The following is a 15735-nucleotide window of genomic DNA, read 5'->3' on the forward strand; positions in this document are numbered from 1 at the left end:
ATATGCCTTTGGAAACTTTAATGAGCACAAACCAATCCTTCTAGCCCAGAGGATTAAGAAAATTGACTCAGGCCCCCAGTTATACAAAGAGAGATTCCATGGAGACCAAGGTAGCACAGACATGCTCATACAAGAACATCAATACATAATAACTTACCCTTTACCTGGCTTAGTAATCCCTCCCCAAAGAGCGATCAGACAAACACTTCCATTTGGCGATGGTGGCCCAGGCGGCTATAGCTCTGTTTATGAATTGGCCAACCCTGTAATTAGCATTAAACAGGAAGACTGCCTGTCAGAGAGCGACATAGTGTAAAAGCTTCATAAAAACATGAGTTATAAAACACCTTTTCTGGGTTATCTGATTGTGTTTTCTCATGTCTTCATGACACTATGGAAATCGCATCATGAGATACCACCCAGCAAGTCCTTAAAGATCTTCTGACACGTCCTTGTAATTCAGCTTCCAATTTTCAACTGATATCTGGGAGGATGCTGACGTGCCATTCAACTTCATCCTTCTTGACCTCTTTGCCTGCTGTGAGAGGGTCGCATGCAGGGGGCTAAGGTATGAGGCTTAGTGAACCCTAGACATCTGGAGATAAGGGGACACCACCAAATTTGCAATGATGGCCTCTGTGGTGGAATATGGGGAGTCTCCAAGTTCCCCAACCTATGCCTAGCCTCATATAGGTGGGAGCTATTTCATCTCCAGAGTCCAGGTCATAGCGCTCCTGGATCCGCGATCATGGGTCTCTTCGGAATCTATATTAAAGTTAGCAAGAATGAGTTGAGAGAAACAGGTTCCTGGGTGCAGATAGGGGGATTGTCTGCCCACCTGACCCACCTAAGACTGCTAATGACTTGTGAGACAGATGAATACGTCATTCATGGTGAATGCACCTTCCCCACCCACATATTGCGCAGGTGAAAGGTGTTTTGCTTTACAACAACCTTATTTGCTTTATCCCAGACCAAATACAAAAGGAAATGAACATGATGTAACTAAAGATCGGCGGAGACTGGCGCGTGGGAAACGGCAATCCTTGAACAAAGGCTAGACTCCAGCGGAGAACTACAACGCTGGGTGGCCTTGACTGAGCCACTTCTGCATCCTAATAACTCTGACGATGCCTCGGATGGATCGGACTTCCCTAGCCATCAATCTGGCCTATCGTAATGGGACAACAATGTTTACTTGGTCTTGAGTTGGGGGGGTGGGGGTGGGAGGGTTACGTTACTTTCTGATTATTCGTCTGATACTCAAGCGATGTATACTTGTTTTTGTTAATCTGTTAAAACCAATAAATACATTTTAAAAAAAAAAAAATGATGTAACTAAAGATGGCGAGAACGAATGAACTAATTGCCAAGTGTCATACACGCATACATTAGACATGAAGCAGATCTGCACTCATCATGAAGAAACACGGACACTAGGTTAAACGTGCATTTAGACACAAAGGCGATTGCTTGTACTATACAGACATGAAGAAATAACATAACCAATGTATACGCTGAAATGCAACACAAACTATAAATAGATATAGCTTGCTAAATGTTGCAACATAACAGGAATTAGTGGCCATCTTGTATAAAATGGATGGCGGAACCGGATTAGAGTAAATGAGAATCCTTGAGGTTGCAGAGAGGTTCGACTTGCTGAATTAGCTGAAATACAGATCCATGCAGGGTGAACAGTGGCTGTGTGGCCCCATTCCAAGGTTACTGTGAAATAAGGGAGGTCTGGATAGCTCTGAAGAGAACAAAGATAATAATTCCCAAGCATAAGACATATTTCTCTTAGATTAAGTAGAGAACAAACAGCCTTTGAAAGCCAGGTGCTGATTAATCAGAAGCTTAACACTATATATGGAATGGATCAACTAAGTCTCCAGTGGCTAGATAGGGTAACAACACTTGTATTACTATGAGTGAAAATCACAGTAAAAGCTGAGTAAACTAATTCAGAACATGGTCTTCTCACACGTGACTTATAGTTGGAAGACACTGTCCATTCATTAGCTCCAGACACAGACAGGCACCTGCCTCAACTCCTCACACATTCCCAGAACAAGAGACGCCCAACAAGCCCAAGTACAAAACTAGATGCCCAGGCTCGTGGCCTAGGAAATAAGGGATGTCTTCTTTAATTAGAAGAAGCAGTTTCTGGGTTTCGCTCCCGTACCACTAATTTTGCTCATGTGCTGGTGACCTGCTAAGTGCTCTAGGTTGGTAAGATAAATGCCAACCAATCAAAACTCTCAATGTGATACCACCCTGCAACTGTTACATTAACCAATTACCTATTGCTGTGATGGTGTCTTTTTTACCTTTATCAATTTACGGGTAGTCTAAGGTGGGGCCATCAGATAGTTACGTCCAATGAAAAGACTAACCCGTATACATTGTACATGTAGACAATTCCCTTAACCAATCCACCACCCCATGGATATTTGCAACTAAGATTGTGATATTGCGCCATCTATGATGTGTTTTCTTTCATTTATAATTCAATGTTCTGTATTGAAACTTTTGAGAGCTATTGAGACTTGTGTGCTTACTGCTGTCCCTAATTTATGTGGATTGTAAATAAAGCAGGCTTTGCCATTTACTTTGACTATTTCCATTACTCGGGTGCAGGATTTTCCGGCCTGTCTGTTCCGCTTGCGCTGGGGCTTCCTGGTGGCCCTTTACAAGACAATAGTCAAGCAAAAGGATACAGACACTCTACCGCCGAACTAGTTGGGAAACATATAGTGGCAAAGAGATCAGGGTAACAGGTGGCCAGCAAAAAGATGCCAAAATTATCCCAAGTGTAACTGGCGGCTGTTATCAGATCTTGGTGTACAGAGCTGTGAGGCATACCTCTACAAAACCTAGGTCACCTGGGGAAATTATAGCCTGCCCAAAACCTGCACCAATCAGTAAGCCAGCTCTTGATCCATGCACAGTTGCCATGCCTTTCACACTTAACACACCGATCCCAAACACTTCTAAGCAATAAAAGAGAAATCAGATTGTGGGAGTTAGACAAATAGCAAACGAGTGGTGGAAGAGGCAGAGAACTGAGAAAGGAATAGGAGGAATGTGGTGGCAAAGAGATAAGAGAGGGAGAGGAACGTGGAGAGGGAGAAAGGATAGGAGCAGGAGGAAGGAAGGGAGAGACATGCTGGGAGAAAGGTGTTGAGGGGGAGGAAGAATGCGTGAGAAGAAAGGAAATAGAAGTATTAGATGAAACACTGAAAGAGAGAGACAGATTAGAAGGTGGAGGGGAACATCATAGGAGAGAGGAAAGGAAGGATGAGGATAACAAGCAGAAGGAGTATAGAGAAGTGGGTAACGAACAAGGGGGCAGTAGCAGAGAGAGAAAGAAAGAAAGAGGTGGAACAACTAAGGGAAGAGAAAGAAGAAGCGACAAGAGGGAAAAAGGAAAGAAGGCTGAGAAGAGACGAGGCCTCAAGGTGGAAGAGACAACAAAGTGTACTAGAGGGTGAAGGGAAAGAAACAACTGGGCGATGGAGAAGTTGCACCAGTTACTAGTAGAGGTGGAAGAAAACCCAGAGACGAAAAGAAAAGGGAAGAGGAACCAAAGAGGAAGGAAAAGGGGGTGAACCCTCATAAGACCTAGGTGTGTTAGCTCCCCCTAAACTGGTAGCGAAAGGCCACAGCGGGGGCTAAAACACCTAACAGAGACTTCTAGGGGAAAGGCAAAGTTCCCTGGGGGGACAACAGCATGTGTTGTGTCCAACGCCTCACCTCGCCAGACAACCTAAGGGGAAATGGGGCGGGGAAAGGGGTGAGTCTTGTAGCTAGGGCTGGGAGAACTAACGCGAGAGACGGACAACCCCTGGACCAGTCAAGAAAGATAAAGAGGCCAGACAGAAATGATTTGTACCCTATAAAACTCGGGGGATTGTGATTGAGGCAGTCATGAAATACTGGAAGAGAATCAAGGACTGAGGGCCATGGTCCTAAAGAAAGTGAAGGATCTGGTTGACTCCTCAATTGCATGTGATACTATTTACAACCACACACTGTTGATTCAGTCTCCACTAATCCCTGCGTTTTTCTAAGTATAAAGCAAAGAACTCTACACGAGTAGCGTGGCTTCTTTTGCTCCTTCACCTGTTACACTGCCCATCTCTGGCATGAAGAGAGGGACTTTCCTTTAATGTCAGTCTTGCAAGATGCATTTGCCTACCCTAGCCCATAGTTGGCACCCCTTTCTTTCCCACTGGCCCTTCCCCATTCTTTAATTCTATCTTCTCGTCTTGCAGCCCTGCTCCAAATAATGTATGAATGTTAAAGTGCACATTAAAACAACCATTCTGGACACAGTAGCCGTCAAGAATACCTTGACAACATCACAAGAACATATCATAGCAAGACATTGGGGTGCTGCTATATGTTGATTTAGGAGGATATTTGTGAATATTGTGATTTGGAAGTCTTTCCCTTCCAGCACATTTGGAACATCGTGCGGGTAGCAACTGTTCATTGAAAATGTTTGGGTTAACTAAATGGAATTCAAGAACCTTAGGAATGCTAATCATTCCTAAGGTTCCCGAGCTGAAATACAGCCTCTGGGATACAGTGCTCAGCTTGTTTATTGACGTCAGTCACTGTGCTACAGCATCCAGAATCCTTTTCGACTTCATAGCCTCTGGGATATGGCACACATTGCAGTCCTTGATTTCTCCAAAAAGCAAGGATCTCCACCTTCTTAACCCCACTCCCCTTAACTGCTCCTTATCTATCCAGGTTTGCTGTACTGACCATGCCACCTCATGCCAAAAGTGGAGCTTTTACATAGGACCTCTAGTTAAACTGATCATACTGTCAGTATCCTGTCTATTTGGGAGCAAGGGTTAGCCAGGGTTCAATCCTAAATAATGGTCCTTAGAGGTCCTGTGTTTGACGCTGAGGTTTCCCTGCTGGAATGAATTATTAGTGATTGGCATTAGTTATTGTCATGACCCGGCGAAATTGCCCCTTCGTGACCTCATGGTCATTGTCACGAAGGGCTTGTACTCCTTGTTCCTCCCAACATGGCCGTACCAAGCTCCGTGCTACGCACTAGCTTTCACGTCGTGGCACGTACTATAAATTGGTCACGCCCCTGCGGGTCCGCGTGTCTCAACGCTATCTTCGATAGTGACCCGACGTGTTTGCTCTCTACATTTGTTTCCTTGATCCTCTTACTTCCTTCCTTGCCTTTTTTCCTGTTCCTGGATTTTCCCCCTACATTGCTCGTTTATCGCTAATCCTGGACACCCTGAAACCACGAACATCCCGGAACTCTGAACGCGCTCTGCAACCTGACGAGGCTCGGGCGAGCCTATTCAAGATCCGAACCACCCACAGGAAGAGTCCTGCGGCCGAACAAGGGAGATCCCGATCACAGGTGAGACGGGGGGAGATTTACGACAGTTATATTCGTCATTGTGAGGGCTGAAGTTTGAAAAGCCCTAACCACCATTTTGAAGACAAGAATAATTGACGCTCACACTGCAAAGTTCTGCGTAGTGCTGGCAGATTTCAACAGCAGAGTTCCTGCTTGCCTGGTATCTTATCCAGTCTGTTAAGTGAGAGAACATATTTGGCGGGCTAAGGCAAAAAGGGCAAGGGCTGACTGGTCTCATCAATGAGAAGAACAAGTTACTTACCAGCTGGTAATGTTCTTTCGACTGGATGTTCCTCCAACGTATTCCTCATCTTTGATAATCATGTCCAGCTTCGGCTGCTTCGGAAAACGTTTTCATCAATGGCTTTGAGTTGATGTACCTCGAAGGCCTCCATCGAGGGTGACGTCATTGGGTGTTATAAGCAGCATGCACGGCGCCCGTTGGCCTCAGTTCTGTTTTTCCCACTCCTCTTTCTGTTGGCTGTTAGCATAGGCAGGCAGTAGTCAGCCTTGCGAAAACTAAAGCTGTTACAGCATAGGCAATTCCACAGAGGGCCAGGATGGGAGGGCGATGAGGAATACATTGGAGGAACATCCAGTCGAAAGAACGTTACCAGTTGGTAAGTAACTGGTTCTTCGAATGGATTGTGTCCTCCAACGTAGTCCTCATCTTTGATAGACTCCCAAAGCAGTATGTTGGATTTTTATAAGGCAGAATAAAGCACCGCTTTACCAAAAGCGACATCCTGAGCGTGGGAAGCATCCAAGCAATAATGCTTGGTGAACGTATGCAACAATTACCATGTTGCAGCATCACAAATGGATCTAATATGTACTCCCCTTTGCAGGGCTGCGGAAGAGGCTATACCCCTGGTAGAATGAGCCCGCAAACCCTCTGGTAGGTCCTTGCCCGCCCATCTGTAACATTCTGAAATACCAAGGATGAGCCACATTGGCAAAGTCTGTTTAAAAACAGCTTGTCCTAATTTTCGTCCATTATATCCAATAAAGAGTTGGTCGTCCACTCTCAATTTGGAGAACCTAGAAATATAAAAGCTTAGAGATCTTCTAGGGTCCAATCTATGGAGCCACTCCTTCTCTTTACTGGGATGCGGCGGGCGATAAAACGCTGGCAGAACAATGTTTTGATTTAAATGGAAATCTGATACAACTTTAGGCAGGAAGAAGGCTTTTACCCTCAACACAACCCTGTCCTGGTGGAATACAGTATAGGGTGGCCTGGAAGAGAGTGATTGCAACTCGCTCACTGTACGTGCAGATGTTAGTGCAACCAACAATATGGTTTTAAAGGTTAGTAATCTCAATGGACATGTGTGCAAAGATTCAAATGGGGCACACATTAGAAATTTGAGAAACAGAATAGGGTCCCAAACTGGAACCTGAAAAGTAGAAGGCGGGAACACGTTTGTGAGCCCTATTAGAAATTGAATTATCAAGCAAATTTTCAAGTAGGAGCATTCTTCCAAAGAGCGTTTGAATATGGAAAGCGCTACCAGGTAACCTTTAACTGTCCCAATATTAAGACCGTTGTGTGCTAATGATAGGAGAAAAGATAACACATCCAAAGTTGAACATAGAAAAGGATCAACATTATTTTCCCTGCACCAGTCGCAAAATGTATTACAGCGGCAACGGTACAGAGATTTTGTTGCTGGCCTTCTTGCTGAAAGCAACACCTCCATCACATCTTCTGGGAGGTCCCAATCCTTGTATCTCAACCTTTCAGAAACCATGCATGAAGTTTGAGAGTGTTGACCTCTGTATGGAGAGCCCATCACTCCCTTTGTGGAAGACGTATTGGAGGACAGATGGACAAATCCAGAAGGTCCGGTAACCACGTTCTCCTGGCGCAATCTGGGGAAATTAAGATCATGCGGCTTCCGAACCGTCTCAACCTCCTGATTACTCGAGGAATGACGGCGATTGGTAGAAAAATGTATAGCAGTGAGAACTCCCAATCCACCACAAATGCGTCTACTAGAGCGCCGCTCGGAGGAAATTCCCTTGAGCAGTACCTTTCGCACTTCTGGTTGATTTCCATTACAAACATGTCAACTTGAGGGGTTCCCCAAAGAGCGAAGATCTCTTGAAGGACTTCCTAAGCTAGTTCCCACTCATGGGAGACTGTGCTCTGCCTGCTCAGAGCGTCCGCCGTTGTGTTCTCCTCCCCAGCTAGGTGCACTGCCGATAGGGAGATTACTTCTCAAATTGCCCAGTACCAGAGCTGCATTTCCTCTCTGCACAGTGGTAGTGACCCGACACCTACTCTTTTGTTGAGGTAATGCATGGCCACTGGTTTGTCTGTCATTATCAGGACATTCTTTTCCCGTACAGAGGGCAAGAAGGCCTTCAGCGCTAGTCTGATTGCCCTCAGCAGCAAAAGGTTGATGTGTAGTTTGGACTCCAATGGAGACCAACGACTGCTGACTGTCAGACAGTTGGCATGGGCTCACCACCCCGTGAGTAAGGCGTCCGTCAGTATGATTGCCAAAAAGGTTGTCCTTTCAGAATATTGTCCTTGCAGGCCCACCAAAGAAGTTCCTTTGAGACTCTGGGTGGAACCTGAAGTTGGTCCGACATCTTTCCTGAGAATTGGGACCATTGTGTTCTTAGAGCCCATTGAAGGGATCTCATTCTCAGGTGGGCTTCTGGCACCAGAAAAATGCAGGATGCCATGAGGCCAAGCAACCTGAAGAAATTTAAGGCCGGAAGATTCTGGTCAGTTTGAAAATCCGCTCCTTGTGCAGGAAATATTAACCCTGCTAGAGAAAGGTGCGATAGAACCGGTACCTGTAGCAGAGAGGAACAAGGGTTGGTATTCCCCTTACTTTTTGATCCCCAAGAAAGACAGAGGAATGAGACCCATCTTGGGGTTTCCTCAAAGAGTGTTTCCCTGGTGGATTGGTGTGAGGCTGCGTTATGAATGGGAGGCAGTAACCTTGGGCTATTGTCTCCAGAGAACAAGCATCTGAAGTAATGGCTCGCAATTCTTTGAGATGCTGAAACAATTGAGATGCTGAGACAGTCTGCCCCCCACTGGTGACTCGTGACGCAAGCTCTGAAAGTGGATTTGGAGCAGTTGCTGCAGCTGTTGATGGCAAGGTAGCTGCAGCTGGAGCTGGCTTTGCACTCGCCTTTCGAAATGAGGAGTAGTAGCGATAGTATTGCCCCCTCCATGGCTGTGTCATGATCTCTGCTTCCAAAAGGTCAGGGTTTTCCCAACTCCCTTGGAAGCAGATCCATAACCCAGGTTCCGAGTGCCAACCAGTCCCAATTGGGACCTTTTGGACCCAGTCCTGGCGCCAGTGGCACCAGGCTCATAAATATGCCCAGTCCCAGCGCTGGAAGCGCCGGGCTCATAATGCTTGGGTGGACTTACCTGCAGCAGACCATGCTGCTTACTTGCCTGCCAGTTGAGCCTCTGATCCTCTTCTATTTGGAACTACTTTTCCTGTTGGGTGGGGCAGGAGCCACTCCCTAGATTCAGAACACTGGAACTCTTCTGGAAAGCAGGAACTCTTTTCTTACCTAGGCGTGGCTGTGGAAGGAGACACCTAAGCACTACAGGAGGCTATTTAAACCACACCCGATGGATGAATCTTGCTTTGCGTTATTCTGCATCCTCTGCAGCAGAACGTTCATCGTGTCTTCTGCATCTGATCCTGGGCCTAAGGAAAAAGGCTTACCATCCTGAATCCAGTCTTCAGCAACACCTATAAAGACAAGAAAGAACAGGTTAGCATTATTAGCATTACGGTCTCCAGTGACAGCTCTTCACTTACCTGATCCATCGGCTGTCACCAACGCCTCGCGCTGCATTCCGGCATCTGAAAGACAAAGGCTTACCTACTCTTCGTGCACTCCGGAGGTCTTCACACTGCATTCCGGCATCTGAAAGACAAAAGCTTACCAACTCTTCGCACGCTCCGGAGGCCTTCGGCGCTGCATCCCGCATCTGAAAGACAAAACAAGGTGCGTTTAAAGACATTGGGGAACTTTAATACTCACGTGCCATTACTCCTTTCCACATCTAACCCAGTGGGTATTCCGGCACCCTGCAGCCGCTCCGAACTTGTACCTGCAAAATAAAAAGACAGTTAGAGCGCATCGTGAAGCAGGCAACAAGCGCTTACTTACGTGCTTCCAGGCGCTTCTATTCATCACACGGGCTCCATCTTCAACTCACTTCAGCCCGTCATCCGCCATCGCCGGAACCCTGCAAAACAAGAAACATCATTACTAAAGACTTTAAAGACATTAGAATTACTCGAAACTTACCGTTCGTGCAGTAAACGACGGACAGCAGTCCTCTGAAGTCAAGAGGCCTGCTCCCCTTATCCAGTGAAGAAACTGGTTACAGCACCCTGCCCCGAGGCAGATGGAGAGCACGGCGTTCACTTACCTAAGGTGAGAGCGTTAACTTTTGGGGTTCTACAGGAGAAGAGAAAGGGAATAAGAGAGAGACATTCAATAACCCAGTTCCTTAATCCCATATTTTCTATCTGCAGACATCTTACCCTTCAAGTCAGACATACAGTGCACAGAGGTCCAGCCCAAAGAGCCAGCCGTGTGTTACACATCACCTTTGCAGATACGGTATTCGCCCAGTCAAGACCGGCGCCTCTACGGGAATCAGGTGAGCGTTACAGGCTGTCCTGTCAGACGAAAAGGCTGAGGTTGCCTAACAGTGGCCCCTAAAGATTTGGCAGCCACCTTTGAGGTCTGAAACCTCTCAAGGCTCTTGTCAGCTTTGTTGCCAAAAAGATGAGACCTGTCAAATGGCATGTTGAGAAGACGAGCTTGCACATCCGGTGCAAAACCGGACTTCCGCAACCATGCAAATCTGCGCATTATGGTTCTTGTAGCCATGGACCTGCTGATGCTATCCGCAGTGTCCAATCCAGACTGAAGGGACTCGTGCATGGCTTTCTTGCCATCTTTAACGATAGCTAGGAAACTGTGCCTTTCCTCCCCTTCTGCAATGTACTGCGCCACCATGGATATGCACTCCCCTAGAGTGTATGAAAGTTTTGCTAAGGCACATGTGGAGTTGGCCGACTTCAGGGCCTTACTCCCAGCTGAAAATACCTTTCGTGCCCATCCATCCGCACGCTTGTCGTCCCAATCAGGAGGGATGGTAGGGTATGCTCCCTTGTTCGATGTTGCCATGGCTGCCTGGACCACCAGACTCTCCGGAGTGGAGTGCTTGGACAAGTAGCTGGGGTCGCTACTGGAAGGGCGGTATTTTTGTCAGAGATGGGTCCACCGCAGGATTGGTGTTCGGGAACTCCCAATTCTTGGCTACCCTATTTTCTAGAGCCACATGGAAAGGTAGAATCAGGTCTGTAGTTGTACCTTGGTCCAGACTATCCGTTAGGTCATCTTGAACAAATTGTACTGGAGGTCTAGCCCAGCCTAGGTATTCCACCACCTTGGACATTAGGTGATGGTATGAAGAGTCGGCGTGCTCTCCAGGTTCTGGCCTACAAACTCCAATTCAGCAGAGGTATCAATGCCACTGGCATTATGTAGAGTATCACAAAGATCCTCCATCTTGCTCTCTTCCAAAATGAGGCACTCCGGCACATTTTGAGCTCCAAATTGAAGCCCAAAAGGGGCATCCACACCATCAGAGCTTTCTTCTTCTTCAAAGATGGAAGAAAGGGATATGAAATACTCCTTCCTTGGCAAAGGGGCGAAAGAGTTCTCAGGAACTCTCACAGGTGTTGTAAGCTTCAAAGAAGACTTTGGTTTAGCCTTCTTATGAGTTTCCTCATGACCTGGAGGCTGAGCTGATACGACCAATACTTTTGGCGCCAATGGTTTTGGCATCGATGTCAACAGTGGCATCGATGTCAATGGCGCTGATGGCCTGGATGACGTTGACGAAGCGACGGTCCCCTTCGAAGATTTTGGCTTTGTGGGTTCTGCAGGCTTTGACGGCATCACTGATCTCGAACGCTTGTCACATCTCAAGTGACTTTTACCCACTGGAGTCCTTGAGGATTCTCGATGAGTATTTCTTCGAACACCCGGGCTCCAGGGCGCACAAGTGTCGAGTCGAGACCGCCATCTGCTGGCTTCAATAGAAGGCGCAGACAGAGGCTTACCCTGCTTTTCAAATATTTTCAGCATTTCTAAGTGGAATGCCTCCCACTCTGCAGGTGATGACTGTTTGGTGGGGCACTTTACTCTCTCAGGGGTTTCGCCTGACGAGGATGAAGAGGAGGGCGTCCATAGTGCCTCCTTCTCGATCACTTCGTCCAGGACAAAGAATGGCGTGAGCCACTACGGGACCTCAATAGTTTTTTATCTCTCTTGCGTCAAGGAGAATGATCTCTCGACTTGGACAACTTTCCTACCTGTAACTTCCCCTTTCGTTCTCGCAGTGCTTTACCTATCATAGCCTGACATTTTGAGCAGGAATCAGTGTCATGGCCTTCCCCCAAGCACCACAGGCAAGATCGATGTGGATCCCTGATCGATATTTTCGGGTCACACTCCTTGCACTTCTTAAAGCCTATACAAGGTGTCGTCGGAGTGGAGGACGAAGACATCTTGATCGAGGATTTTCAATTTTTTTAAAAACTGTGTAGTCCAAATAACTAACAAGCCGCACCGAGTCTCCAAAGCAAACAGGTTTGCGGAAAAATAGAACTGAGGCCAACGGGCACTGTGCATGCCACTTATATCACCCGATGACGTCACCCTCGACGGAGGCCTTCGAGGGATATCGACTCGCTCAACGCCATTGACGCAGCGTGTCGTCTGCCGAAAAAAAAAAGTTTTCTGAAGCAGCTGAAGCTGGCCATGACTATCAAAGATGAGGAATACGTTGGAGGACACAATCCATTCGAAAGAGGACTTGAAGGAGGTGGGTGATCCTCTACATTAGTTCTGCTCATTTTAGTTTCTGTTCTCTGTTCCTGGTTCAACCTAGGATGAGTGCATTGGGCTGGCTTTGGTCTCTGGGAAGAAGGGGGTGATGTATTTGGTGCATGCCCTAAACCCCTAATCATCTGGTCAACACCACCCAAACACTGGACAGCGTTTATTGGGAGAACTTGGGAGATGCTCGTTTGTGGACTTTTGAAGTTTTGCCTTAAAAGGGTAGTTCACTCAAAAATATTATTATGGCAATAAACCCCAAGACTGCGGGCCATTAATGCATAAGGTAATGCCTGTGGGGTGCATAATTACAGACCCAAGCATAGCGAGTGTCTTAACAAAAGCCCTTCGATAAGTGCAGCGAGAGCAGTGCTTAACATGAACAGAGGAGGCTGCTTCATTTCACAAAATGGCAGCCTCCTAGTGTTAAAAAAAACAGACTCATTTCCAGCAAATTTTACGTAGAAACTTTCTGTAAAAATATATTTTATATATACTTTTCATTATGGCCCATCTTTTTAAACAACAACATTTTTGAGTGAACTACCTTAAGAGGGAGATCTCCCAAGGTTGGAGAAAACACAATCCCCTTCATTCCCTGATGAGGTGGGAAGGACACCTAGCTGAGGAGCTATATTCATGATGCATAGGAGGTTGAGAGGTGTGGAGTGACTCAGCGATCCCCCATCTAGCTTCTTCAAGTAGTACATCACAAACCTTGTGAGAACCCCGGCCCTCGGTCACATTCTAACTCCTAAAGATGGGGCCTCAACTGTGATTTTGTCACAATACAGAGGGAATGCACTGCAAGCAGATTTTACATGAAAGAAACAAAGGGAAACTCACCATGCGGTGCTTTTCTGCCATTTCCACAGAATATTTCTTGTCTGGATTGGAAGGAAAGTAAGTTGATGCCAGTTGCTTTAATGCGTCAAGATGTTCTGGCTCACTGAAATTATTTATCGCATTTCCAATCGATTTCAGAATAAGAACACCCTGCTCTGTAAACCGGAGACTTTCCTATGAAAAAGAAATCCATAGTAAGTGAAAGCAGATTACAATGATGCCTGGAAAATACATATTGCAAATTAATATTTTGCAAGCACAGTGATCAGCACCCTCACATTATCAGCAACGGCAGAGCGCTTGATCCATTGATTTTTGAATTGTTTTAAAAAACATTGTTGTAATGAAAATGTGTATTTTCTTTCCCAGGATATCAAGTATTTGCTTTTTGTTCTCTTAATTTATGATTATTTCTAATTTTGGATTATCGATGGAATTTGAGCATTGCGTAGTGCGGCAAAAATATTGATGTAGACGGATTACATTCTTAAGACAAAAAAAGGCAGCAAGTATCGTTTACCTGTTCACTTTTGGATCCAATGTACTTTAGCACTATCATTAGTTTTGGTTCTGTTGGTGCTTTAGTGCACCATTCGTTTTTGCATGCAAGGAGGGCTTTGCAACCATCATTAATGTTTGCTCTAACTTTAACGTCACTTGGTGAAACTATATAATTTTGGTCCACAGGCATACCTTTGGTCATGCAGTCTCAAGTCAGTTTTAACACATAGTTGGCGTTATAGCACCACTGTTGTTTGTGCTCCTGGGAGCCAACTTAATACCAAATAGAGGGAGAAAAGGCTACTGAACACGTTTTGTAGGGTGTGGCAATTAAAAGACAAGGAACACTGGAAGGCAGAAGTACAGGTGAGGCGGCTGGGACAAGGTTAAACAGACATGCTGCCCTCTTCTCCCAGGGTAGTTCTCCTTCGGCAATGCAAGCCACCTATCTAATCTTTGGAGGAGGCCTGTGCACCCAAATCATTGATTCCAGGGTGAAGTCCTGGGCGAAGTCTGTCAAAGTCTGTTGCTGTATGCATGGACTGTGTCGCTAACCTACTGGAAGACTATGCTTTGGCCTTCCTTACCCAGGAGGCACCACCTTGCACACAAGCAACCAAACGTCTCTGCTTTGTCTGCCTCATGTGCTGCCAAAATCCTCCATGCTCGGCTGCTCCATCGCCACACTGCTCCATCGCCACAGCTACTGCTGCTCGGCACGCGTCACCTGTTCATTCCCAGTGAGGTTGGCCATATCCCCTGACACTGCAACCAGCCCTCGTGACACTTTATCATCGCTTCTGGGGCGAAGCACTAGGTGAAGTCTGGCAAAGTCCCTTGCTGTTCGCAATGACTTTGTGGCTAACTCCAGCAAGACTCTGCTTTGGACTTTGTGAGACAGGCATGGTATCAAGAGAGACACAGACTCAAAGATGTTAGTTTGTTTCAAAACCTTTATTTACTGAAATTCCTAGGTTGGTATAATGCCTAACTGGCCCCAACACTAAGGGATGATTCCCTAAACTGATGTTTCTAAAGGTCGTCAATGTCTAATTGTTCAAAATAAAAGTCTGTGGGCCTCATTACGAGGTTGGCAGAATGGGTTTACCGGCACCGGTAATGGGGCTGGTGCCGGTAAACCCATTCCACCCTATTACGAGGTTCCCTTGCGGGACTCGCTCAGAACGTCTGGTCAGACCAGATTTCCTTTGATGGCCCCGCCAGGCGACCAGTGAGCTAATAACGGGGCTGTTATTAACGGGCCCATTATTATCTCCATCCCCATTCCCATTGAGCCCTATGGGGGCTTGAATGGGAATGGGGAAGGGTTTCTTGAATGAGGAATTACCGGGTCCTCCAAGGTTGGAATGAGCCGGTAATTCTTCATTCACAGAACCCGGACCCGGACACGATTTTGGAGGCAGCCATGACGCTAATAGCACCATGACTACCTCCAAAATCGTAATGCGGCCCTGTCTGTCTATGTCTAAACCTATGCTTTCCCTCACTCTTTATAAAACTGTGATAGGAATTCTTTAAAAAAGGAAAATAGTGGTTAAACAGAAAATAGGAAACCAAGGTTGGTTTCAAGTGGTCTTCTCACCAGGCGTAGTTGAGTCAGTTTAAAAAAAATGTCTTCAATCAAAACAGGGCTATTCATAAGACCTTCTCCACAGTTCGTGTAATGGTCTCCAACACTTTCAATGGGCCTCAGGACTCTCCAAACCATGGGGAATTACTGCCTTACCACTTCTCTCGATCCAGTGCTAATAGCGCTGGACTGAGTAGAGGTAACACTAATAGCATTGGTGGTATCCTGGCGCGAATACCGCTGTGATATCACCAAGGCTATGATGAGGCCCAATGTCTTAAGTTCCTTGGGGTTTTCCTTCCCCAAGCTTTAACTCTTCCAAGTTCCAAACATAACCAAAAAGAAATATACACTGTTCCTCCTCAAGCTTCTCAGGGTTCCCTTCCCCAAGCCTCAACTCCTTCAGCATCAAACAATTAACTATTCAACTTTGTCAGGCCTCTCAAGGTTCCGTTCCCCAAGCCTAGGCCTCTCTTTGGAT

The 15735-nt window shown here is 46.3% G+C and overlaps 1 protein-coding gene across 2 annotated transcripts in view; it reads right to left on the minus strand.

Annotated features, from left to right (window-relative positions):
- Positions 1-15735, minus strand: part of ADGB (androglobin) — a 2161023-nt gene that overhangs the window by 1036799 nt on the left and 1108489 nt on the right. For both annotated transcript variants that reach the window (XM_069606692.1, XM_069606693.1), the window contains one exon: positions 13163-13336. In XM_069606692.1, the coding sequence (XP_069462793.1) occupies positions 13163-13336 (174 nt within the window). The remainder of the gene's footprint in view (positions 1-13162; positions 13337-15735) is intronic.

Source organism: Ambystoma mexicanum, chromosome 4p, assembly GCF_040938575.1.
Source record: "Ambystoma mexicanum isolate Mex_15411 chromosome 4p, UKY_AmexF1_1, whole genome shotgun sequence".
Lineage (NCBI taxonomy): Eukaryota > Metazoa > Chordata > Amphibia > Caudata > Ambystomatidae > Ambystoma > Ambystoma mexicanum.